The following is a 27,154-nucleotide window of genomic DNA, read 5'->3' as shown; positions in this document are numbered from 1 at the left end:
TTAGTTGGATTTGATTTCCAACTTCTTTTCTTCATTTGTGTCCATCTCTGTTAAAACACAGTAACAGAGCAGCTGCATGTTTCGTGTGACTACACCTGCAGAGGGAAATTGAAGATAAATCAGAACAGTAGCCACCTACCTCAGCTCTGACTTCACAACATGCATCTGACTAACCAACGTTAGTTGTCAAGAATGCTGCCTCACTTCCCTTAAAGCAGATGACAAAAGTTAATAGGAAAAAAGTGTCTTCCACTCAACTTCTTTAAATAATGTTTAAAACTCTTCTGTTGATACCCTTCTTAGGCACCCCACTGAGTAACTGAAGTAAGACCTATTTTCTCTATAATTAAGAGTGTGAAATTGGTAGAATAAAAGACTTAAACAAGAACTTCAAATAGCCCGCAGGAAAGGGACAAATTACCAAGCCACATTCACTAGCTGCTGCAGCACCATTCCTGTGGCATTCTGAGATCATGCTATCAGCCCTCCCTTTCCACACCCCTCAGCATGGTTTTCTCACACAGCAACAATGACAACCATGTGCTGCTGGAGAGAAACGAGTAATTTAGCAAGAATGTCCAGCCCTTTTACAGTCATTGATCTTGCTTAAGAAAAAGACTTTCAGTGTGCTTAATTAAACAGAAATGCCTAAAAACTATGGACAAAATCTGTAGGAAGTGGATGGTCTTTTAAATACACAGTAAATAAAGCCTGGGTATAAACACATCTATAAGATACACCCCTTTACTGGGTCTGGCTGGGATGCAGTTAACATTCTTCATAGCAGCCCACAGGCTCTGTTCCTGTGGCTCAAGCACGGCTGGTAAGACACCGGTGTTTCGGCTGTCGCTGAACAGCGTTCGCACAGTATCCAGGCTTTTGGGGGATTTTTTCCTCCCATTCTGCCCTCCCTGCAACCAGCAGGATGGGGATGGGCAGGACATTTGGAGGGGAGATGGCCAGGAGAGCTGACCAAAACCAGGCAAAAGGATAATTCACGCCGTATGTCACGCTTATCAACAAAAACAGGGGTAGAAGTGTGTGCATGTGGGAGGGTGTCTTCCAAGGCAGCCGTTGCTTGGAGACTGGCTGCGCGTTGGTCTGGTTGCGGGAGGTGGTAAGTGATCGCCTTCGCAGTGGCAGGTTTTTTCCTTCACTTACTAAATCCCCTTTATCTTGACCAAGTCTTCTCACCTATGTTCTTCCTGTTCTCCCTCTTCCTGCTGGGAGGGGGAGGGTGGGGACTGGTGTGCCAGCGGCTCTGTGGGTACTTAGCTGCAGGCTGGGGTCAACTGACCACAACCCTTTCCATCAACAGAGATTCGCTTATTTAATTCTCCTCTTTCCCAACGTCGTCTCCATCTACAAAGAAACTTACCTAAAATCTTGTTGAGAAACTGAGGTCTCCTTGATGCAGGTAAATAGACTCCCAAGAAAAAGACTGGAATTCCAGATAAGGCAATGGCAATTCCAATCAAGGAATTTATGGTGTCACTGTAGAGTGGCACTACCACCAGAAATACCGTGCATATACAGAATATTATTGGGAAAGCCACACTGAGCTGCAGACAGAAAACACAGAACAGAACGTTACTGAAACATTTGTTGCCTGTAGTTACAAACATTTGGTGAGAGTTACACTTTTTCCCTCTCAACCCCACTTTGTGAAATTATCTGTACCTCTTACATATCTGCCTAGGTGGAACCACAAGCAAATTGCAGGATTATTCTTGAACAAAATTGATGCTAAAAATTGCAAAAGTAATCAAGCATGCTAAGTGCTGTGTTGAAAAAAACCCTGTGTAACAGCATGAAGTGTTTTTAGACAAATCCAATAAAATTTGGGGAACAAGAATGACTTTTTCATGTAGAATATCAGCTTAGAAGTACGAGAAGTTGCTAAGAGGCTCAGATATTGAACTGAAACACCATCAGACCTAAATGTAGACCATATTGATGGAATTAAATAACTAAAACATTCCTAATAAAGGTTTCTAATCCAAGAAAAAATGCTAACTACTACGTTAGCCTACAGAGACATTCTCCAGTTGACCGAAAAAGGGATACCGATTGCACTAACGTACGGTAAGAGTATGCCATTACACCAATCACTACCGAGCAGACAGGCTAGCTTTCATGGTACAATCTAGAACAGAAGCCACGTATCGTGTCCTGATCCATTTGTAACCTTTAGGCACAACACGTATGGTCCAGATTTTAGATAGTACTTTTACAGTACGTGGAAGATACGGATTTTAAACAGTTCTGTAGTAAGTAAATACTACCTTAAGAGGTCTGGGTCGATCTGGTTCCTTCCAACGTAGATATAATTGCCCAGCAATAGATAGACCAACAAAAAACCAGTAACTGAAACTGAAGTAATTAATAAGCTTGAAGACATCTTCCACAGCCAGGTAAATAAGGGTCATAACACACTGTCAGAAAAGAACAAGAGTGAGATGAACAACAGAAGTTCAAAACTTACCATTTGTGCTGCTTTCTACCTGAAAGCGACACCTTATACTATTTGGTGTTTGGCATGATTTTATGCCTCAAAAAATCACTCTCAGAAATCACCTCAATGACAGTACATCTGAAGTTCTCACTTGTGATTTTTTCAAGTCTTCCTTTAAACAATTCATACAGTCACATCTGAACAGCTGAAAAGAAAAGCAGTAAGAACTTACATTGAAGAGCAGTGCTGGCACAGGTGTGAACCTCCCTATGTGGATCATAGACAACAGGTCAGGAAGGTGACCTTCTCGAGATCCTACAAAAAATAGCCTGGAAAAAAATAGTCAGAAAACAGGTGTTGAGGCCACAAGTGAGAGAGAAGGTATTACACAAAAATCAAACAGCAATACCAGTCAAAATAAGTATTTACACCACTGAATTTTCATCCTTTCAACTGGAACATAGATTCAACCCTTCTTGTAAAGATGTACTGTACAACAGCTATTAAAAATACGTAAGCTTTTAGAATATGTTATTAACACCTGTTTTTAAAAAACAGACCTGTAGGTGAAACAGAAAACATCTGAAATAAATGTATAGTGTTTAAAAAAAAAAAATCCTAAAAGCTAGCTTATAGCAGAAGAGTTTTCCATGCCAACCAGAAAAATTGCCAGGTCTCTAAAGAGCTCACTCAACCACTGCTCAAAAAACAAACACGCATAATTCTATTATCAACTGCAAATTGTTATATACTGACTGCTTCACCAGATCACATTCATACTTGTTCTCAGTACAGAGGCGTAGCGTGTACATTCAGTGAACAGGAAGGATGTTAAAATGCCTGAATAAATCTAGTTAAAACTCTCACTAGCCACATCCATAATCAGTGCTCAGAGGAACGATTCTATACTGTACCCTAGGCTTTCTGGCTGCAGCTTAATAGCAGTAGGAACTTTAAAAACTTTTTACTTGGAGAAAAGATTTATAAGATTTTAAAAAGTCAGTAGGTTTTAAGCAAACACATTTGAAAACAAGAACTTGCTAGAATTATTGTATCAAATAAAATAGAAGATAATCCAAATAATCAGAAGGCTTGAGGACTCACTACAAAGACAACATTGATTTGATCGCTAACTGTACTCCACATACAGCTAGGAATGCTCTGGGGAAGTAAGGCAGTGTTAAGGGTGTATGTACACACACACACACACGCAGAGGTTTATTTAGGTCCGTTATTTTATCGTGGCTATTCATTACAGATTTGATTACAGACGTATTTTTGCCACTCTCACAATAGATGAGCATAACAGTAACATGTAAAATATACTTAGGAACATTTGTCAGACAAAAAGAGATATGCACTACCTTGATGATGCTAGAATTGAAGCATTAAGCCCACCAAAACAAGAAAAGGCTACAGCAATGGGAATTGTCCAGCTGAAGATACCAAATACCTGGTCAGCAAATGTCTAATGAAAGGGGAAAAAAAGAAAAAGGAACCATGAAAATCTCTGCAACAAAGCATGCGTACAAAAATGACATCAAAGCTTTTGTAGTAAGTTTGTATGGAAAAATAATAATATAGTAAGGACACTTCATAATGCAGCACAAAGAAGCACACAGCTTTTTTATTTATTTATGGATTCTAAGTAAGCACAAACTTCTTTAGCCAAGCATCTGAACTAACATTTTCTGCTCACAAAGGAAAACAAAATGGTTTTAGGTTTTTCTCACCAATCCTAATATATTTTATTACCTAACTCAACTACAGAACTCAAGCATAACATAGCAACTACGGAGAATAAATGACAAAAACATTGTTACATATCCAAAAAGGGAAGTGCCATATTGCAGATGGTAGACAGCCACCATCACACCTACTGTTTATAGACACTATTCTAGGAAACTATTCTGGTTTCCTTCTTTTACAATTTCTTAAGCCATGTCTTCTCTAGCTCCACCAGCAGAGCCTCTGGGCTCTTCTCTCACAACATGGCAAATCAAAGAGCAAGTATCTTGTTAGCAGTCATTTGTTAATGTTGCTAGGCAGTATTGCAGGCCAACTGCCGCGATTTCCCATGATACAGCTCTGAAACCAGGAAATCAGGAGCATCAAGGTTTCACAGCAAGTGGTAAGTCACTGATTGCCAGTAATCTGGGACCTATAATGAAGTCAGTAATAATTTGCAAGATACTCTTCTGGTCAATTCTGTTTGGCCTCCTAAATGGAGAGAAAAAGGGAGACTTAGAGTATCAGACAAAATGTTTGAAAAAAATCCAGAAATGTAAGACATGAAGACTGACATCTAAATCCCATTTCAGTATAAGCATTGTACATGTCTGAACATTAGCATGTTTAGTTAAGCAGAAAACTGCTCATCCTGTGTCCAGAGGACATGGGTGGAAGCCTTCCTACCCCCGTGCTACCTACTGACAGCTAAATTACTTTTACCATTTCTTTTACTGAAGCAAACTAACAGTTGTGGTAGCAAAGGTTCATGTTTACATTAGACAGCATGAAATTGCTATTTAGAGAAACATTAAGTGATAAAGTGGCATTCAAACAAGCCCGAGGATTCTGTGGGTATTAGAACATCTTATATCTCAGCAGGTAGCAGTAATCTAAACCATTCTATAAACCTTTCTCTAAAACACATTCTTAGCTCTTTTTTCCCCTCATCAATTTCAAGAAACTCAGGCATAAGAAGCATTGTTATTAAAACTAGTTCAGCTTTCTGCAGGACTGTCTTTTCTGTTACAAAAATTTTCTTGCTAAGAAGGTCAGTCAAAGAGTATTAAGATTCAGAACTGGCCTTTGTTTGTGGCATATAAAGCTATCTGGATTAACAGTGGTGAAATGTTGGTTTAATTACTCCAGGAACAAGATAACCAAAAGCAGTTCATTATGATCTGTTCTCTGAAGGATTCTGTAGGTCAAAAAAACCTAAATATGATATAGATTTCTTTTTTCGTTAAATGAATGATTGATTTTCATGAGCCAAAACCCTGCACATCTCAATCTTTAAACCATAAAATGCAGAAAAATATACTGACATAAAAACAAAGCTTGGCCAGTTAAAATTTCCTGTTCCTTGTCTGTGCTGACAAAGTGGTTTGTTCAGCTGGTTATCCAGGTTAGGGTTCAGGATCCAACTCTGCTTCGCTGTAAACCACCATCTACACTAAAAAGCAAAATTTATTCCATCCTTTTGTGTAATTTAGTTAGCCTCAGCAAATGCAGATAGGATTTCCTGCTGTTAAGGGACAATGCAAGAGCATATAATCACTTCAGTGGGAACCTTGCCAAAAGGTTCAAAGTCAATGCATCAACTGTGTTAGTCACCTTGATTCTTTCTGTAGGACCTCTCTACCTGAGCTCTTTTAGTTTAACCATATTAGTATAGCTTCCCTCAAAATGGAGCTTCCACACAGAGCTGGAAAAATGCATACACAGATTCCCACAGAAATTATAAAAATTAACACCAGTATAAAAGAACTCATCCATGTATGAATTCTATTTCATGCTGAAATCAGAACATCAAAAGACCATGCCATATGAAATGTGTTCTGTATACCAGGGAATACCCATTTGCAGTGAGTTGAAACTAAACAAGCAACTAATAATTTACATTATTGTATATAAAACATTTCTGCTACTTAAGAATAAATAACTACTAGAACACACAGTGCTTCTTTCAGATGCTTATTGGATCGAAATGCAGCTCTGAGAAACCTGGTTTCCCAAGTAGAATGTAATTCACAATGATCCAGTGAATGAATTAAGACAACCTCTCCAGAACAAGTTAAGAATGGGGACAAGATGAAAAGTCTCATAGGCAATTGTTGTAATATTTTAAAGGATGATTTAAATCTGGACTGCTGATTTCCAAAGCCAAACAGCAAGTGAAGTTACTAGACATCAAACTTAGAACTGCTAGAAGAGGGTTGTTTTTATTTTTTTTGTTTGGTTTCTTTAAATATACAAAGCTAAGATACAGAACTCACTCAAGATGTTAGAGAATTAAGATGTTTAGTAAGATTGCCTAAAGGATAAGCATTTAGATAAGCAATATTAACAGCTAAAGTTAAAAGAAGAGAGAGAAAACATATGACTGTAATCTTATGCTGAAGGATGCAAATTAGCTAATATGTCATTTCAAGAAACTTTTCCCCCAAAAGGCAGGCTGGCATTTGTTCTCTGCAAACATTTCCCATTTCCTTGTGAAACATCTAGTAACTGGCAGTGTGGAATGCCAGACATGGGACTAACTCAAAGGCTGTTTCCATCTTATGATGTATATCCAATCTTTCTACGATATGCTAATGTTGTTTCACACATCCTCGAAAACAGCAATTACTCATATGAGCAGTATAAACCACCAAGAGTTAAGGCAAAGTTATGGTAGCACTGCCACAAATTATACACAGATCAAGCCTATTATAGATTCAATGTATTCTGGATGCAAACGACGTGATGTTCAACAACTGCTGATGCAGCTCAAATAGTTAACTTCCCTAGATGTGTACAAGTCAGCCTCTTCAAAGGAGAGAATAACCTAGTGACAGTTGTTACCAAACTGTCATTTCCAGTGTACTTTCTAATGTCATAGCTGGGATTCCAGAGAGAGCAAAGGGTGGAGCATCAACTTCAAGAGCTTAACTTTTCCTTAAGTGAGGTAAGGCAAAGGAGTATTTTAATTGAGAATGATCGAGACAAGTTCAGCTTGGTTTGCCAAGCAGATCTGCCTGTAAAATGATCTTTCAGCCAAGCAAAGTTGAAAGGTACCTGAAGTTTGTCCAAATGTTCCAGTGGTATTAGCTATCTTAACCTGCCTTTATGCAGGTGTTTTCTGACAGGCTTTCAACCTCATTTCTGACATAAAAATCAGCCAAGTTTGTGTGTTATTACTTGGGTAATAAACACACTTTTATACCTCAGAGTACACATTTATAAATCCTTCAACAGTCCCATTTTAACAGATGACAAGAAATGTCTTCTCCAAAGCTGAGCTGTACGTTCTTATGAACAATGACAATATCAAAGATCTCTACAGTGTTTCGGGCAGAAAATGTTACTGAAGTGTAAGTAAAACAGGGCAGAGTAAGCATTCGACTCTCCGCATGGGTCAGAGGGTTATTTTTCGTAAGAAAGAAGGGCAGAGAAAAGTACAAAAAGCAATCGAGTTATCAAGCACATACACCACGTGCACTGTACCAAGAGAGAAAAAACAGGGAGAGAGAAGAGTTAGTGGCTGCTTTCTGCTAAAACTGCAATTACACAATCACGGATCCTCCACAAATGAGCTAGACCTGGGCTCTGAACCGAGCAGCTGACCAATTCCATTTTAACTACCACTACTTCTGGGAGTAGTGAAGTGCATTTATAAAAACAAATGAGCTGGTAACGGGAAAGAATGGAGCATTCGCAAGGGTATGCGGAGGATGACAGAGGAGCCTACCTGGCAGCTATAGCAGAAGCATTTAGTCCACCATAACAGGAGAAAGCCACCACTATGGGGATGGATTTCTTCTCAGGTTTCTTCTGAGAAAGTCTAAAGAGCAAGAAGGATTAAGAGATTAAATTGTCATCTCTGCTATAGTCTGACAAGTCCTGTAGTCCAGATGAATAATAACTGCTTCTAACAGCTAGGAAACAGTAAGAGAATTCAGTGGCTGATACAGCACTTGCAATTACAGATAAAAGTCTTTTATGCCCTCCCATCCATTGGACATCTAAGATATACATATATACACACACACTGTGGAAAGGCATGCACCTGGAATTGTCCCCCTTAATTCTGATTTTTTTTTCCAAACCACCACAGGGAATAATAATGAAGGAAGAAGCTTCCAGCCATGCACTTCTCAGCTGAACTGCTGTCATTTCATCATGACTAAAATGTTACATTACTCCCAGAAGAATGGTAAAAAACTGAATTACAGCCTTGTTTCCAGACATGAATGACTGATTTAACTACATTTTATTTTTATCTTGGGTTAGTTTGATCTCGTGTTCATCAGCTGGTAATTTGTGGATGGTTTGCAAGAACACTTTTTTGTCCTTTTAAAGGTCCAAGCAAGTTCTGTACAAACACACTGAACTAAAAGCAGAAATCACTCTGCATAAAGAGCTGCCACAACAAAATACACAGAACACTGCCTCACACCCAGTAATTCAGGCACACAGACGATTGGAAAGACCCACATTTATGTTACAAATCACAAGATGAGAACCATTTCACCATGCTTAGCTGCACACAAAAGTGCACTTAGGGGCACCAAAAAATGTCAGACTACACCAAGAGCATATGGAGTGGCAAGCACATGCTCGGCTGGCAAAGCACTGAACAGTATAGATCAGATGGATAAATGCAAAGAGAATGTAGCCTAATCTGAGTAAGAGACATACAAAACTATAAGCAAAGAGTATGAGGTGTTTCTACTATAAAGGCTTAAAAGGCATCTACAGAGCCTCCTTATGTAGCTCATTTTGAGATCCTATCGCACATGAGAGCTTTTCCAGGCTCGGTTCTATAAGATTCTTACTCTGAAAGTCATATACAGCAGTAAGGAGATTAACATATATCAGCAATCTGACTGGTATCTTGGAAGTGCAATTAATTCTGCTTTAACTTTTCTCTTGGGGCAGAGTATAAATACATTCCCACATTAGAGGAAGATTTGGCAGTCAGAACTATAGCCTGTTTTCTCAATTTTTAGCTATGATTTATGGCAGTTAGGAAGTCACACGTGCAAAAAAGCCACTGAATACACATTTGTGTGGAATTCACGGCCATAGATTACATTTGTTAAGATACCGTATGACATCTGTTCAATTTGACCAATTTAATGTCACATATATTGAAGAAAGGAAAAAGAGTGCACATCAACTGAAAACAGTCAGAAAATTGTATATGTGCAAAAAAAGCAGTTCGGGTTTCCTGTAATTCTTCTTTCAACCACCATTCGTTGATTGATTCTACTCAGACAGACATAATTCTCTCCTTGTGTTATTGGCAACGCCTTTTCTTGGAGAAAGAGGTACCAGTGCAGTGCAAGATCCAGCACAAAATTCTCGCTTCATCTTTAGGTTACTCAATAAAATCTTATGCTACCCCAAACCAGCACTAGTCTACTGCATTAATATACTGCATGTCTACAGCATGTAGCATGCCTCTTCTGCATAGTCCATATTAAGATTACAGGTGCAGCTCCAACAGTGAAAAAGTTTTGTTTATGTCTTTATAGAGGTGCTGAAGATACTTGAACAGGATAAGCACTTGGAGATTTAGATCTAGCTGTAGAATAAGGGTTCAGCGTTTCCCAAAGTCTCTTACCTTTCTCATTTTTAAATATTATGTACCACTCTTTCAAGTTCTGCCTGAACTCTGCAGCTTGGTCTCCAAAGCCGTAGAACTTCTACATAACTGGCAACAGGAGTGCTGCACTGTTAGTGAATTACGGCTAGCTGCAAGAAAGAAGGCAAACAGCTCTCTTCTGAAAGCAGCTGTCTGTGCCTAATAAAGAGTTCTTCCATTATAAGGTACAGAATCTGCATTTCATCCAAAGCAACCTTACTGGGAGGTGCCAGTGCAAGTAAACAAGATGGGCATGACACTGGCAGCAAAAGACAAGCAGATTTTCCTCTTCAGAAAACAAGCCAGTAACTGGCCAAATGAAGGAAAAGAAGTAATACCAAAAAGGTCTATGAGTAAGTTAAGAATTTCTGAGTGAATTCAGTTAGAAGAAAGAGACACATCATTTCTTAAACTACACACCGAAGAGTAAAACAGCTGAAATACACAGCCTCCCACATTCCTGTTTTAGTGAGGGAGAGAGCATGTTGAAGCAAAGCAAAGCAAAGCAAGTCCGCTCTAGAATATGAGTACACCAGGGTAAACTGGATTGATCAATGCTGGACTCGCAAGATGGTATCCAAAGATGCAACTGAAGTCATCAACTTTATCCCCAATCTGTAGACAAAGTTGTACAGCTCCAAGAAAGATGTTAGCCAGCTATGCAGGACAACCGTTTGCTTCAACCAGCAATCATTTTTAGCTTTTCCAAGTAAAAGAAGTAAGATTCCAAATGACATCTGTTGTAGGAACTCAATCAAAAACCCCAGACATGACCAAGCACAAGGAAGCAGGTAGCAAGCTATGAACTGGCAGTCAGTATGTTCTTTCCTCTTAGAAGATGAAGTAGCCCAAAAAAGTGCTTGTGGAGCCAGCTGCCCTCTTCACAAACAAAAAAATACAATGGCACTCTAAGCTGCAAAAAATAGTTGTTCAGTGACAGGGGAAGGCAAGATAAAATTTCTGGGTTTATTTCTTTATTTTAAGCTGTATAAATGTGCTATAGAGTAACTGCTCCAGATGCTTAAAACAACAGTTTGCATAAGGAGGCAAAACAGGAGTCAACTGTGAAATTCTGACAGTAATCTTTGAAAAAGGAAGCAATTTTTACATGACAAGCAACTGTCTGAAGAGCATTGGCAGAACTTCTAAGCTAGCTGTTGCTGTGTTACTTAAATTAACAAAACCAAAAAAAGAGTTTAAAAAAAAAAAAGTTTCTTAGCCCTGACACTGGCATTATACTACAGTGAAGCTAATACTGAAGTAAAGGACCTTTCATCATTTGGTTCCATATCATCCCTCGGTAAGACTTCTTTAACTTCCCAGCCACCAAGACAACAGTATACAAGGTGATGTGCAAAGATACACTATTACTAGTATTTCTTTTACTTACAACTTTTATTCTCAACATTTATAAACTGGAAATAGCTACCCCCTGCCACTTTCCAGCTCAAAGCCTCTACACTGAAATGAATAGGAGAAAGTTACCCCAATCCTCTCTAAAATAGCAACAAGGAAAGATTAAATTTAACTGCTGCTTTTCTACACAAAAGGCTCTAAAATGCAGTATTATTACTAGTGTGTTTCTTTTTTAAAGATCATTATTGTAATTTTCACCCTACAACTACATAGAGGGTAATAAGGAAGCTACAGCAATCTGTATCATACAGCACATACAGAATACGTGAGCAGATCTAAGTGCCCCATTTTTCATCAGATTAGCTTTTGGATTGGCTTAATTCCCATCTCCTTTCTTCATTCATCGACTGACCACAATGCCTTAAGTCTTCTTAAAGATCCCATTGTGGACAAAATTCTTTTCTGCCACCCAGAGAAATTTCACCATAAAGATTTTACATTTCTGTATCATAGGAAGGTTTCCAAATACAGACCATTATAGTCATTAGCTCTTCCCCCCGTCCCTATTCACTAGAAAACTATGGGTGCATTATGAGTGTTTTCATTTAGACCGCAAGTGCACTTCTGAAGCAACTCTCCCAATTATTGCCATTTACTGCTTTTTGGTTGACATTGTTCAGCATCAGAGCTAAAAGGGAGCTTCCCATTTCAAACAGACTAAATCAGAAGATGCACTACAAGAGCATACCCGCTGCACTCCCCTGCAACCCAACCACACATAAGTATTTAGTCCACAGGACCTCATTAGAACTAGTCCAAAGTAAAATACCGCTGAAGTACCTATAGTGCACGTCAGGTCCTTAGCGTCAACTGCTCCACCCTACAGACATCCTTCCAGAGGTCCACGCTACTGGCTAAAGCATTAGTATATCAATCTTAAAACTGGTGTCATAAGATTGGGCAATTAAATTCGTATCAGCAATGAAAAGGAATCTTTAATGAGTCATGTGTTAGAGTATTAAACTTCTGCACTTTCACCTTGTCATTCTAAAAGGAGTAGAAGTAGTGGCAATAAAAGACCGTTGTTTCCCACTGATGAGACACTTCAGCAAAAATGCCTTTAGATAGTACTTGAAATTTTAACTAAGGTACAAGTATTTGGAAATCCTGAGAGCTAGGGAAAAAGCACAGCTCTAGACTTCCAAAGTCATTCGTTCAGTTAAGTTTCATTACAACTAGCAAAAGAAGTAAATTCCTTAATAACTTTGGAAATCACATACATTTTTTCACTCTTATCCTGGTCACTGAATACCTCTGCATGCAATTAGGTTGTCTAAGGATTTAAATAATTTTTAAGTCTTCCTTTTTTCTCCTCCACGTCTAGAAGATGCATCCTACAGCAGAGTGGAAGACCTGATCTGTTGATCTGTTGAGTATTAAAGTTTCACGCAGAGTGGAAGACCTGATCTGTTGAGTATTAAAGTTTCATGTAAAATTACAGAGCATGTGTATATACATAAATGTATACACACACAAAAATAAATACGTACCCACTTTTGGTCAAGAACACGTCAAAAGAACAACTAAATGAAGTGTATATAAAGTCATAAAAATTTAGGCCTGGGTGTCACATGTGTAGTAGGGTTCAGGGTTCCCTCGTCCTTCCTTTATTTGGCCACCCTCTGCTGCTGCAGTGCTACCACTTGCTGTGTGTAGCAACACAGACTGGACAGACCCAGAGTGAATCATTCCCCCAGACTCCCAGGGTCGATCAGTTTTCCTGAACCCATTCACCAAATGGCTGTGTAAACCTCCGTGATGACAAAGGCCAGGAGCAGCAAAGCAGGCACAGAATACTCTTAGGGGACAGGCTGGATCTGTCAAAGGAGCGTATTTTCCAAGTTTTTGTTTAAAACAAACAATAGTGTATTGCTTTACAGAAGTCCGGATGGACAGTGGACTGTGTATTGGCTTTTAATTTTGGCTGGATTAATTAATTCTAGACAAGAATTAAAATTCTATTATGAGTCACTGGAAGGTACCATAGCCTACAACAGAAATAAACATTCCTGATGATTTTATTATGCCTTAACATATGGTGATTCAAATTAAGTATTTCCTGTCCATGTTTTGTTTCATTCTGAAGTGTTTTACCAAGTTTTTCCCAATATATTTTATGACAACTTTGTATTTCCATATTCCAGCTAAAAAGAGGCAAAGAGTTAAAAATTACTAACTTCCAATACATTTTGAAATAAATGTCTGCATAATTACATTTGAAATAACAAGTTAGAGCCCACATTTACCATAAACTACTTTGAAAGCTTACATTAAATATAAATATTTCTCAAGTTTAAAAGAAAGTCAAGTAAGTGTTTTTGCAGAACCATCTGCCTAAATACCTGAAACAAGAGTTTGCTGATTTGCTAGGTCAGTTTTTAAACACAGTAATCCTCTGTGGGAACAGGGCGAATACTTGCTTCATTTTGATGTACTCAAAAATCTTTGTCCATTGTCTAACTGCTTAAATTTTAGAAGCCAGTTGGGAATCTAACAGGGAGGAAATCTATTTCTTTTCCTCCAATTTAAATAACTAAAAAGATTAAATTTTCCAAGTTTCAAGTCTAAAGGATAAGTATATTCTAAAGAACTATCCGATTAACTCACCAGCTACAGGGCAAAACACACCCACTTCACTTTTGTTTACTGATTAGCTTTAAGCATAAAACATGTTTTGACCAGCTTTTAATTTAAGGAGCTTATTTCTTTTAATTGGATCCAATCTTCCATCCATATACAAAACCAATGAATTTCAAAATACTAGAAATTTTTAGAATTAATAGAATGCTGGGAAGACAGTTATTAAGGAGATACAAAGCTAATCTTTGTCATACCTGAGCTGCACCACACACATTTACACAAATCCATTGCACCGATTATTATCCCAATAGAATGCAGCTCAGCGCAAGAGTGTTCTGTGTACCACTCCAGCTTTCTAAATGCTGCAGCATGAGGGAACAGCGAAGACAATTATGTACTAATGAGCCTAATTTAGAGTCATCTGAAAGTGCACAAGTCTAATGAGCGTCTTCACAAAATACATTAACAAGATGCATCTGTACTTGTTTCAGTAAATCTGATAATATATTATTGTTATGCATGATTTCATTAACTCCTTTTCTATTGAAGATTAAATTATTCATGATGAGTTATTCTGCCCTCCTGTATTTAGGGAAGTACTAGAACAAACTAGGCATTGTTCTTGTTTTGTTATTCAAAACAAAATGCATCCCTAAAAGGTGTAAAGTGAATAATATAGCAAAATATCACATGGTCCACTTACCACTGCCACAGCATCACTAGAAAGAACAGCTTCGACATCCAGCACTGTATAGTAAGCTACATTGGTCATAATATAGATAACAGTCACAATTGGCATAGACACTGCAATAGCCAGTGGCAAGTTCCTGTAAGACAAAAAAAAACCAAAATCAGGGGGGGAAAAAAAATCCATAAATAACAAAATAAACTTACTGATTTGTATCCTTTACCTTGCAGATAAAAGGTATGAAGACAGAATAAAGATTCCAAATTAGGTATCTTTTCCAGAGTTTGGTTTCTTTTAAAACTAGAAATTCTAATATAGAATACTGGGAAAAATTAAAATTTTTGCAATAATTTAAAACCCAAATTATGTGTAAAAAGTGATTCTATGGAATTGCTCTTCTAGTTCCCAAACTTCAGGGTTTCCACATCCATAACAACAGCCTTCAAATTTACATGTTTTAAATTAACGTGACCAGTAGGAAATAATTACCACAACTAGAATCGCAAAGGGACAGAGCTCAGAGTCACTGCATTCATCCCCGCCGATGTTCTTCTAGCACCTACTCCTAGAACTGATGTAGGGACATCCCCTAAACCAAAAGCCTGATCTCATCTGCACTCATCGCTGCAGAGAACAAGCTAATTGGCCTGCGTAAGTGCAGAAAGCAGAGATGAAGAGTGCACATCTGAAATTGCTACACAGCTCTGAATCTTGGGATGTGGTGTATCTTACTAGCAAACACATGTCTAGAAAGTAATAAAAAAAAGTCAGGACTAACATGGAAACACTGCAAACCTCTAGATATAAGCAGATAAGACTTAATTTAAAGCCAAGATAAACCTACAGTGCTGAGTCTGCAGCTCCACAGGGAGAGACTCTGCTGAGCAGAAGCAAACTTCATTTTAGGCTCCTGCATTTCTCAGTCTTTTTCTTTTCCCAAAGTTTGCAGGGATATTCAAATGTGTCAAATGGGAAAGCACAACTGAGAGCATTACTCTCACATTTGCCCAGTTTGAAATCAAATATGACACAGTGCAAGGGATGAGCATTTACCATGAACATGGTTTCCAGTAACAAAATACGAACAAAAACCCAAAAAAGCAGAAAAATTAAAACACATTTTGGAAGTTTCCTCAAAAATTTCCTGAAGCCTAGAACACCAGCTAGGTCTGTCCAATGCTGTGGAAGCAGAAAAACAAACACACACACACACACGTGTAAATCTGTAAATTAGCAACTGGAAGATCCGATTCTGCTTCCAGGTTGCACACTCACAGTAAGAGATCTGTGAACTTCAGTGCAGAAAAGAAACAGAATTATAAGAACACTTAGAAATTAACCTAGAAATGTTTCATAATGTAACAAAAAGCTGAAATGGAATTTTAAGGACTTTGCATTGCCCAAGATTAAAGCCAAGGGACTATTTCAGATTTTACTTGTGGATTACAGCTTTTGACTGGACAAGCATGAGGGCACTATGAATCAAATGACTATGAAAAATACATAGTTTTTGGAATAATTTTATAGAAGTCTGAACATCTCATTATTCCCACAAATCGCTAATGTAGAAACCTAGAATTTGAAGTTCACTTTACTAGCTACAATTGTTACCAAGAGTGAAGGTTGTGTAATGCACCGATGCCTATAAATAGTAAATGAATCAAAAGAAATTTTCATCAGTTAGATATCTTGTGAGAAATACATCCAATACAGGAGTTATCCAATAGGTAACACAAAACACTAACACTAAATCTACAAAGATGAAAAGGCATTGCAACAGCACTCAAAATGGGAGCTCTTTCAGTGGAAAATAGCAATTTGAAGCACCAAATGACTGATGCAAACACAAAACATACATCTCTTCTGAACACATATAATGAATCTTTGCAGGACAATTTAAGGCAACACTGTCAACCTGAAATTCAGTCTGACTAAAACCAGGTATTCTTAGAGCTAAAACTTACCTGCAATTTTATCTTTTTAATAGGTAACTTTCTTGGTTAAATAAATGTACAGCATAGAACTCAGGGGTATCAGAATAAACTGCAAAAGTCAAAATCATTTGGGGGAATAGAGGAAAATCTCTCTTCCATTCTTTATCTTTCAGTTGTAGCAACCTGAGCTGTTGCTTATAATAGGAAGCAAAAATGATTCTATTTTTATCATAAAACGTGTCTGCTTACAGGCTTATGACAGAACATGATTAGTTTAGTCAGTCACACTTGTAGAGCATAAATTCATGGAAAATATAACATTCTTAAATATGAAATCAGAATTATTGTGCAGATAAACATAACACAAACTATACTTCTGTAACTGTTTCACTGCAATATTAATGCCTATTTTAATTAATAGTAACAACATCTTGAACTGAAGGCTTACCAAGTACTCAATACAGCATCCTACAATCATCTAGACTAATTTATTCTGATTTTTTTTTTATGTAGTTTAAAAATACATCCTTACAATCTAAGTATAAAGCAGTTCTACTAATTTCTGTATAGGCTCAGAACTCCGGTGAAAGACAGCCACAAAACGACCACCTTGGGAATTAGCCAAGTTTAGAAAGCTCCAATCTTTTACCTTTCTGGGTTTTTGATCTCTTCTGTTACGAAATTGAGCGTATCCCAACCAGAGTAAGAGAACAAGGCAGAATAGAGTGCGAGGGAAATGTCTCCAATATCAAAAGAGGATCCCTCGAAAGAGTTCTCGAAGTGAGATGAATATCCTGTATGTGGAAGACACAATCAACTACAGGATAATAAAATACAGCAAGTAATTTTTTTCAATTTGGCACACAAATAGAATAAAACCTCAGAATCCCAAATTCCTTCAAAGATGCTTATTAAGCCCTTTTTCCAATTCTGCTCTGTGCTTCAGCATGGCATATAAACTACTAAAAATTATGCTCTGTAGATGATATTGCTCTATAATTAAACACCTAGTTTGTCCACAATGGCACAAAAAGTTCAGGAACATTAATTTCAGACTAAGCTGCAAACAACTGGCAATAACAGCACTCGGGCTAAGGGTATCTTTTATAACGTATGTATTTATAAATAGGTCCACTTTATCCTTCTACATCCTTTTAAACTTCCAATCATTTAGCCCATGCAGAAAACAAACAAAGATTACAGTTGATTTTAGACAACTAAAACAAAAACCCCTAACACTTAAATGAAGGTTTGTTTGAGCTAAAAAATAGAGAACTGAGAACAATTAACAGAACATAAAATATTATTGTTACTTGAGATGAAATTTTCCCAAGGTAAGAGAAGTGTATGTTTTTTTGCACCAGTATTTGTGAGAACTTGTGCCACCTTTTGACTTGAAGCAAGTCATGACAAGCCCATCAATGGCAGTTATATATATTCACACTATATTACATACACAAACACACACAAAAAAACACCAAATACAGAAAGATGAGTAACTATATAACTCTAAAACGTGCCCTGTAGTATGCATCCTGAAGTTTAGACTTCATCAAAACTGGCCAGGCAAATATTTGAGACCTCTAAAAAGATCTTCACTTCTTTCTCTTTTTTATCCTAAAGAGACATGGCAGACAGAGGCAAAATAACTTCCGAGTTAGAAACACAGAGAGACAAAGTCAAGAAAGTTGGTAGTAAACAAGCTCAGCATCTACAAAACAAGGAATGGGCAGAGGTGCCAAGAATTAAACACACTGGCAAGGTGGTCACCTAGGGATGTTCTTGTTCTAGTCACAATAATTACCTTGCTCATGGACTTTCAACAATAACCTTAGAGCAAAGGACACAAATTGCCAGGGAAAGCCCTTTATGATAGCTTTAAAAGCAGGGTAAATTTTTTAAGCTAACGCACCAACAGATTACCCCCAAAGGAAGGGATGAGAACAAAATTAAGGTCAGAATTCCTCTAACTTCAAGGCCCAACACAAACACACACACACACAAAAAAAGGATTTGTTTTTGCTTGGGATTTGAACAAAAACCAAACCGAAACAAAAAAAAACAGCAACAAAAAAAAGATGCTGTTTCACAAGTCTGCTAATACATTCTTACAAATCTATTTTTACTTTAAGTTCGATCACCTCCAGACTTGCACGAAATTAATTTTGTAAAAAAAATATTCAGTTGATGTCATTGTAAAGTAGTATGTTCCTTAGAGAAATTTACAGCTTTCTCCACTCCCATTGTATTTTGCTAACTCTGTATTTTGCTGGTTTCATTTCCTTTATTATTCCATAATGCGGGCTGTAAATTGCACAACATGGCTGAGCAATCAGTTTCCTTCTTTTACCCAGTTCAAAGTCAACTAAGATAGGATAGCTTTTCATGATACAATATCATGATAATGCCTAATACTGGTATTATTGGTGTTTTTAAAGTGGCTATATTATGCTTGTACCGAGACATTCCATAACACATAAAGGCATTTTACAGTCTTTAGACAAGTTATTCAGCTTAACTGATAAACACAAACCTTTGCTTTAATTTTACAAGCTTACCCTGGCATATTTTAACAAGTCCAGTTATGATGATGACAATAAGAGCAGTGACTTTAGCATAAGTAAATATATCCTGCACCCGTGTTCCCCATTTAACATAGGCACAATTTATAAATGTTAGAAGACCTAGAAGGGGAGGAAAAAAAAGAAAAATGAAAATACTATTTGAACAATATTCAGTTTAATTCATTTTTCAAATCTTTTAAATTATAAGTTAAATATGCACTTACCTGTTATATTAATACTTAGGTTAACCTAAGTAAAATACACTGGAACTGAAAACACATTGGTTTAAGCAAAACAGTAGGAAACAGATGGTTCAGAGATACATAATTGACAAAGTTTCAAAAGATGGAAGGAAAGACCTTCCCATTCTCTGATTATATGTCCATTGTCCTAAAGTTACCCCTTATCAGCTGCATTCTGCAGCTAGCCCAAAGGTAAAGAAGCCTCTACATGAAATTATTAATTTCAATTTAACAATACTGTTCTGATATATGAAAGATTACCTAGAAACTCTTTTAGGCAAACATATTAAAAGAACGTTTCAAAAAGTCCCCTTCCCTGTTAGTCTGAAGAAGAGTTCAAAACGCCTAGTATTTGCCATACTGAATATGGTTATATATTCAATGCTCTTTTCTGGCTGTAAACTGTATTACTAAGTGAGGTTAAAACAGATGTGACCAAACAGCATATACTTTACAAGCAATGAAACACTAATCTGGATTTTTATGAACTGCTAGTAAGTATTCTGAATGTATTCGTCCCTCTATCCCAAAATAAATCAGTGTCAGACCTATTTCACAAGATTATAATGGAACTAGAAGTGAGACTTGCAGATTTCACATATATTTTAGTAACAGTGGCTGACTAAACTCTCATATGATCAACTTCCCCAACAGACACTCTTCAAGTTACTGTTGAAATACACAGTTCTCATGCCTCTCAACATTTTGCTTTTGCATTTGTTACTTTTTTCTCAATTTCAACTCAAATGCTGAATATTGAATAGGATTCAGTATCTTCAGTATTCTTTACTGAACAAAATACTAATTCAGTGCATATTTTTCTTATTCAGATTATCATTACATTATTGATTCCAAACCAGAGGCTGAATATTTTCCCCAAATCTCTTCTTTTTTGTCTAGCTAGTAAGAGTCGTATATTCTACTTTACTTTCCAATTGCCAAACAATTTTCTTGTACTATGTATTTTAAATATGCATTTAAATAAAAACTAAACATAATTGTTTAAGGAGTAGGGTAATAGCAAATCAAAATTTAATGAAAAGGTGTAATAAATTACGTCCTTTTCCATAATCCAAGAATGTGATATTAAGATAAGAGTTGTACTTAGCACAGTTACCAAACAGAAAAGTAACAATTTAAAAGAGGTAACAAAAGAAAGGTAATGATCTCAAAAGCATGGCAGTAGTATACTAGGCAGTCGGGCCAAGTGGAATAGCTGAACAAGATTCCACTGAGCTTGGCATGATGAGGGGAAGAAAACAGTTGTATCAAATTTCAAAAGTCAGAACTGCTGCAGCTCCCAAATAGCCCTCAGGAAAAAAAAAAAAACCAAACACAACCCTGTTTGGCCTCTGCTCTTCAGTATTAGTGATGGGTGTTATTCATGGAGTATTTGCTCACAGGGTCTTTAAAGAAGCATTCATTGGGAGTAATTATTATTAACTCCTTATTTTAGTGAGTTAGGGCTTAGTCTCTGCTTCAGATGAAATGCTGCTGTCTCTGATATCTTGAAAAATTCTAATCAAGAACCTGAATAAGCCACATCCTCTCCCTCTTTCTCTCACTAAAATTATTCTCATGTTTTCTTCAATTTAATTATCATTTACCTACTTAAAGTTCCTGAGAACTGTCAAGTTTAATTCTGTAGCACCAGGTGCCACAGACATTGCTAAAGTGACTGACAAAATGTTGTACAACATTAACACTGATCTCACACTAGATCTAGTATGGTTATTACTACAGTTAAAAATAGGAACAAGAAGAAACTGCAACAAACCACCCATTCTCACATACAATCTATACCTAAACAATGCTCAGATTTCCACTCCCAGCAACTTCTATTAATGAAGTATTAATCTTATCCAGAGGTTAGGATTTGACATGGCGCATACAGCTAATGCAGGGGTGAGAGTCAGCCCTGACACCTACAGCGGGGCAGAACAAGCATTTAAACCATAAAACGGACCATTAAAGAAAGTAGTTCCACCTACATGAGAGTGATCTTGCTGTCATGTGTCTCCACTAAAGAAAAAGGTGCTAAATCTCCTCTCTTAGCAGCAAGAGTAGATCACATGACATTGTCTTTCTACAGCCACCATATAATCATTTTAATTGAATCACTTTGTCTTTAATTTCTTGCCTTTTGATAAACTGCTTTTTATAAGGGCTAACTCCCCTCATATTTGAGGTATCTTAAATGGAAGAGCAAATTCCCCCACACTCCTGGGTCTGTGTCAGGATACCTTAGGCCAGTATCTGTTCAAGGAATGTGAACATGACATAACAGGTCCATCACTTCTTTTCCGATGTTGTCACAACAAAACGTGGCCACACATTTGGGAAGGAGGAAGGAGACAAAGGGAACAGAACTGAGTAAACTGACAGAATTTTTGGAAGAAGTTATTATTATTCTTCCCACTACCTGGACCACCATATTAGTGCTTTTCCAACAGCAACAAATGACTTACAAAAATGGAAGGGGAAACTATAATGTTCACAACCAGTTATTTAGAGGTCAAATAATTGAGGCACAGACTACTGCTCTGTCTTTGCCCTCTTCTAGTCCTACACAGACAACTGTAATAAGGAACCTCACAGTCATTCCAACAGACTCCTGTTGCCTCAAAAGGGAACCAACTAGGAGCAGCACATCTCCTCCCTGTAGCATATTGCTGGCAGTAAAAAAGCCCAAGTTCCGTATTAGCTTTATGATAAGAGCATGGGATCAACAGGGATGGCAGACTCCACAGCACATGGTGGCTGACCAGCACGTGACAAAGGCTTGCCAGACAGAATTTTTTGAAATGTATTTTTCACTGTTCACTGGAAATGCAAAAATATATAAACACTTTTAATAAGAAATACCTAAAAGCAAATAAGACATACACAGCACAAGCATACAGTTTCATTTTCTTGATACAGCAGAACAAGCCCGATGTGAAGCACATAGACAGTTGTTAATATTAACAGTTGATTATCCGATTACAAACGTTCCAATGTTTCATATGCATACATAATTTCTGCTTTTCAAAACAGCTTTACAGCAGGTACTGTTGTACTGATGTTAATCATAAGCATAAAGAATAATCTTGAATGAACAATCTTTTGAAACCCTACCAGAGTAATTACTTAGGCACATAGACATTGAGAAGCTATTGTAAAACAAATTACACCAGAATTCATAGCATAAGAGCTACTTCTTAGACCACACTAGAGTATCTTGAGGTTTGATTTAACATATCTTTCAGAGGCAAAACAAACTTCTTCCTCAATTTCTGACATGCAGGTAAACTTGAAAGAGTTAAATACCTTGTTCTGCTTCTGAATGAGAAAATGGTAATTCACCAACTGAATACCTGCAAGTTATTCATGTGCTGGAAGGTGTTCTTTTCCCTAGTGTAACTCAAATGGTTGCAGATTCAGTAGGCAACAACTCTGGAACTCAGTAGGATTTTTTTAAATAAAAACTTAACCCTGGATAAAAAATTACTAAAGTAAATTTCAAGAAATACTTACATTCACAAGCAGCTGCTATGAGACGGCAAGCCAAATATGGAGGATCACAAGAAGGGAAGAAAGGTTGAACTATGTAGTTAGCAAAGGTGATGGCAATAATTGCCTGACTAGTCGGCTCAACAATTAGGAGTGAGGTCCACAAACGAATAAAAGCGATGAAGCTCCCAAAAGACTCCAAGATATATGCATAGCTGGCTCCTGACTTTGTAATAGTGGTTCCAAGTTCAGCATAGCAGAGAGCTCCAAAGACTGAAAAAATCCCTCCAATCGCCCAAATTATTAGAGACAATCCATAAGATTTGCTGTAGATGAGAACTCCTTTGGGAGAGACAAAGATACCTGAACCGATCATGTTGCCTACTATAAGGCTTATGCCATTTATCAAAGATATTTCTTTCTTCAGTTGCATTGTATTTTGGTTTCCATCCTGCATTTCACAGCTGTCACTTGGATCTGTCCTGTCTGATTTATTGACGGGGCTGTATTCAGCCAGCGAACTACGTGACTTCGTACAATCTGTCCTTTCTCCCATTCCGGAAAGACTGTGAATTCTCCACGACTCCAAATCACAACCTAAAACAAAATATAGACAGCTGAAATCATAACAGAATTTTTTACCCCAAGATTTTCTTGCTCAATCTTTCCACCTTTCTACTCTTATGATTTACAAATGTAAATTGAGAAACTCCCTTTTGTTGCTTCCTATCTTTTCTGACACAAAGGTAAATTCATGCATAGTTAAACAGAAAAACAAACACACACAGAGCAAGAGACAAATTCCAATATAACTTAAGCTAAGAAAGGTACTTTCACCTTTAGGAGAAAAAAAAAAAAAACCCACCACACCAAAATCCAAACACCAAAACCAAAAATGTAAGACCGACAGAATTGAGGGATTCCAGTTGAGAAGGAAGAAAGAACAGAAGCAAAGTGAGGTGATAAAGAAAAGCATGCACTGCAAGACCCAGCTGGAAGTTCTAAGTATGAACACAGATTTACTGCAGTACTGAAAAAATGAATGAAATTATTGCAATTAAACATATAAGTTATGAATTATCTAGTAAGAGAGCTGCACATTTTATTACTGCAGTGTAGGTTCTCAACAAGAGCCATATGAATACTGCAGGATCCCCTTGATCCAGCTCTTGACTTTTAACTGACACTAGAGTTTGCTCCCTCCACAAAAATTTTCCCAGTTCCCACTGCTCCATTTCTTGGAGTTATCTAAGGCTGTACATGAAAAAACACAGTAGTTCCAATCCAAATTTCTCCATTAGCAAGTGTACTTAACAGTACCTAAGAACACAGAAATGAATAAACATTTTCCTCTGCTTCAGAACTGACTGTTTGGAAAAGAACCACCTTTTTCTCAAGTCTCTCATGCCTTCCAAAAGCAAGTATTTCTTAGCACAAGATAACCAGCAGTAATTCTGAATAAGGTCCATAGAAGTTACAGAAGTTCAAGTAAGAAATAATTTATTCAAGGAATAGTCTTGTATGGAAAACAGCTTAAATTGCAAATGTACTAGGTTTCCAGCTGCAGAAAGAACAGGCCCTACGTGATTTCCAGAATGCACTACCATTCATTTGCCCTGCTCCTCATTAAACCCTCAGTGTATACTTCAGCTTTTTTCTAATTGACCCAGACTTTTTAATTTTTATGTTTTAAAGTAATTGCCTGATCTAGTGGAGGTGAGGGTTTTTGCACTTTTTTGGGTAACACTGATTTTACAAAAGGTGTTTTTATTCCAGCAATAAACTTGTCAAGAGAAACACCCTGAGTATGGGGGTTTTGAAAGGTCAGCATGCAATGACCCAAACTACACACGAACATACAAGGTTTTGCTCATGTAGTTAGAGGCACAGCTTTCTGGAGGGAAAACTTAATCATCATACTCTTCCTTTATCATAAAGCCAACAGTTGTATACTACAGCATAGAAAATCTGACTTGACACCCCTGAACTAGAAGAGTTTTAAAGATGTGAAAATGGTAAAGATTAGTTTTGATCAATAAAAAGGTAACTTCACTGAAAAGGAGTAGAAGTCATTTACTGAAACACATTACATCATTCATCTCCAACTCATAAATCTTCTAGATTTTTCCACATTAGATTGTTCTTTTAAATAATGCAAAATGAGATCCTGAATCTGCTTAGTCAGATGCCTTCTGATTTATTTTCCCCTCAAAATTTCAAAGAAACACTTTAAAGATGGTTAATTACTAACTACATACTTTATCATTTTATACATTAGTCAGTATCTTATCTAATGTCATACATACATCACAAGCCATCAAATTTCACATTTTTGTTAGGACTACAAATTTTCAACCTTCCAGAAACTGAACTCTGCTATTTCAGAACTTCAAAGCTTGAGTGTTATAATGAGTCATCTCCAACAAAATTAAATTGATAAGAGAGAGGGATCCACACGCAACTGTACCAAAACTGCAAAGGAAAACAAAAGCAAATTCAGCTCACCAGTTGTTACATTATTATTATAAAGTATTATTATTTACTCCTTCATCCAACTTGTGTCAAATTCATTTGTAACCACACACTGACTGAGTTTGTTATTGGTGTAGTACAGCTAAGTGTTCAGAAAGATATGCGGCCTATGAGCTTGTAAGATTATTTGCTGTGCTTTACAGAAGAAAGTTCAGTTATTACTGTGTAAATATAATACAAATTATTATAATGAGCATTTTCAATTATGATGCAATCATCAGAAAGCATAAATGTGTAAACCAGGAGGACAAATAATCAAAACAGATGTCTTCATGACTAATTTGACCATAAGAATCAAATTTACGGAACACTTGCCACACGTGAAAATAACATTCAACTCCAAATTGAGTCTTCTCATTTCTGTTTTGACTGGGACAGGACACTACTTTCAAGTGTATTTCAGAAGGCAAAGAGAGAAATCTCTGGAGAAATCTCAGTGGAAAAAATAAGAACTCTACAGCTATTATTATGACATCTGACTGCCAGTTTGAAAATAGGCCATATTCATTCTCAACACTTCCAGCTAAAGAAAAAAAAACGATGTAATATCAATTGAGTCATGGATGTAAAACATCATTTTGGTGATAACTACACAGCTTTATGTTACTCCACATATCCTAATCATCATCCCCATTTCTCCCTAAAACCCCTTTCAAACTACACCTTCCTCAGAAGCATAAACATTACTTTGAATACTCAGGCATTTTGATGATCTGATTTGAATCTATTGAATCATTCAAATCTGATCAAATCTGACGTTTACACACAGGCAGCTTTGCACTAAGAGTCACCCCGATTTACCTCATGGTCTGAAGTTCAGAGGTATAATTACCTTAACTACAGATCCTGCCACTGTTCAAATGCCTCCACCTCAATCAGCAGCACGTCACTGCAGTTCTGTGCAATTTTGTTACTGATGACCTTGACTGTTCCTTGCCCTACTCTACCCAGGAAAGAACAAGCACAGTATCTCTCAACATAGCTTGTTTTGTCCTCCAATACTCTTCCTTCCTTTCTGAGTCTGCTTTTCTTATTCCCAACTTCAGACATCTGTTGACAGCTAGGATTTGCATGAAGGTGTGGGCAACAGCTCACTCAAGCTTTGGCATTTCATTCTCTTCTCTAACCTTGTTTGTTCAAGCCTTTAGTACAGGACTTGCTTATTTGCCTGGGTGGCGTATCTTATTACACCACCTCTGTGACAGAAACAAAACTATTGCCAGATTTTTTCCTACAAGTGCTTCACTTAATCTTCACTGGAACTCAACTCAGCAGCTTTGACCAACTGAAGACAAAAACAACCTACAAAGGAAGAGGGAGAGCAGAGACTAGAGAAGACTGAAGCTGTGTCAAGATTAGCAACATTGAGGAAAAAAAGACACCTATTAAAATCCATGAGTCTGTCACAAGACCATTATATCTGCAGAAACAGAAGACAGGCTTGGAAGAGAACAACCAGAGAGGAATAGTATATATTTTAGAAAATACAACAGTCCTGTAATAGTCCAACCCAAAACACTTTTAGAACGATCTATAATGCTGCCAGCCTTGCCACAGGACTGGCTAACGCAGGACTAGCTAGCACACGTGGATTTCCTCATCACTCACCCTTGTGCAATACAAAGTCTTAACCTCCTCTTGTTTTTGCTGATCGCTGCAGCTGTGAGGAATGTTTTAGCTGATATGCATAAGATTTTTTACTGCAATCACACTGCTGTTGTTACAGAAGGCTTTGATACAAAACCAGGACGAAGTGACCTGAAACGAGGATCACTTCATTGTCTCACCAGAAAAATATATTCTGATAAGGCCTGTTACACCTTGGCTAGGTACTAAAGGAGCTAATGAAGACTAGCACGCAGTTAGCAAAGTACTAACACTGCGTTACAGGGTG

General features: G+C 37.3%; 1 protein-coding gene across 1 annotated transcript; it reads right to left on the bottom strand.

Annotated features, from left to right (window-relative positions):
* Positions 1-23,318, bottom strand: LOC104516085 (Y+L amino acid transporter 2-like). The gene is made up of 9 exons (XM_010160294.1): positions 22,753-23,318; positions 18,989-19,114; positions 17,080-17,224; positions 14,512-14,635; positions 3,820-3,923; positions 2,688-2,784; positions 2,286-2,435; positions 1,379-1,562; positions 1-95 (listed from the first exon to the last, which is right to left on the bottom strand). Exons 1-9 carry the CDS (start codon positions 23,282-23,284, stop codon positions 1-3), a joined length of 1,557 nt encoding a protein of 518 aa, XP_010158596.1. The 5' UTR covers positions 23,285-23,318.
* Between the last annotated feature and the right edge of the window lie 3,836 nt (positions 23,319-27,154).

This window comes from Eurypyga helias, unplaced genomic scaffold (assembly GCF_000690775.1).
Source record: "Eurypyga helias isolate BGI_N326 unplaced genomic scaffold, ASM69077v1 scaffold19301, whole genome shotgun sequence".
Classification (NCBI taxonomy): Eukaryota; Metazoa; Chordata; class Aves; order Eurypygiformes; family Eurypygidae; genus Eurypyga; species Eurypyga helias.
This window is presented reverse-complemented; position numbering and strand designations above follow the sequence as displayed.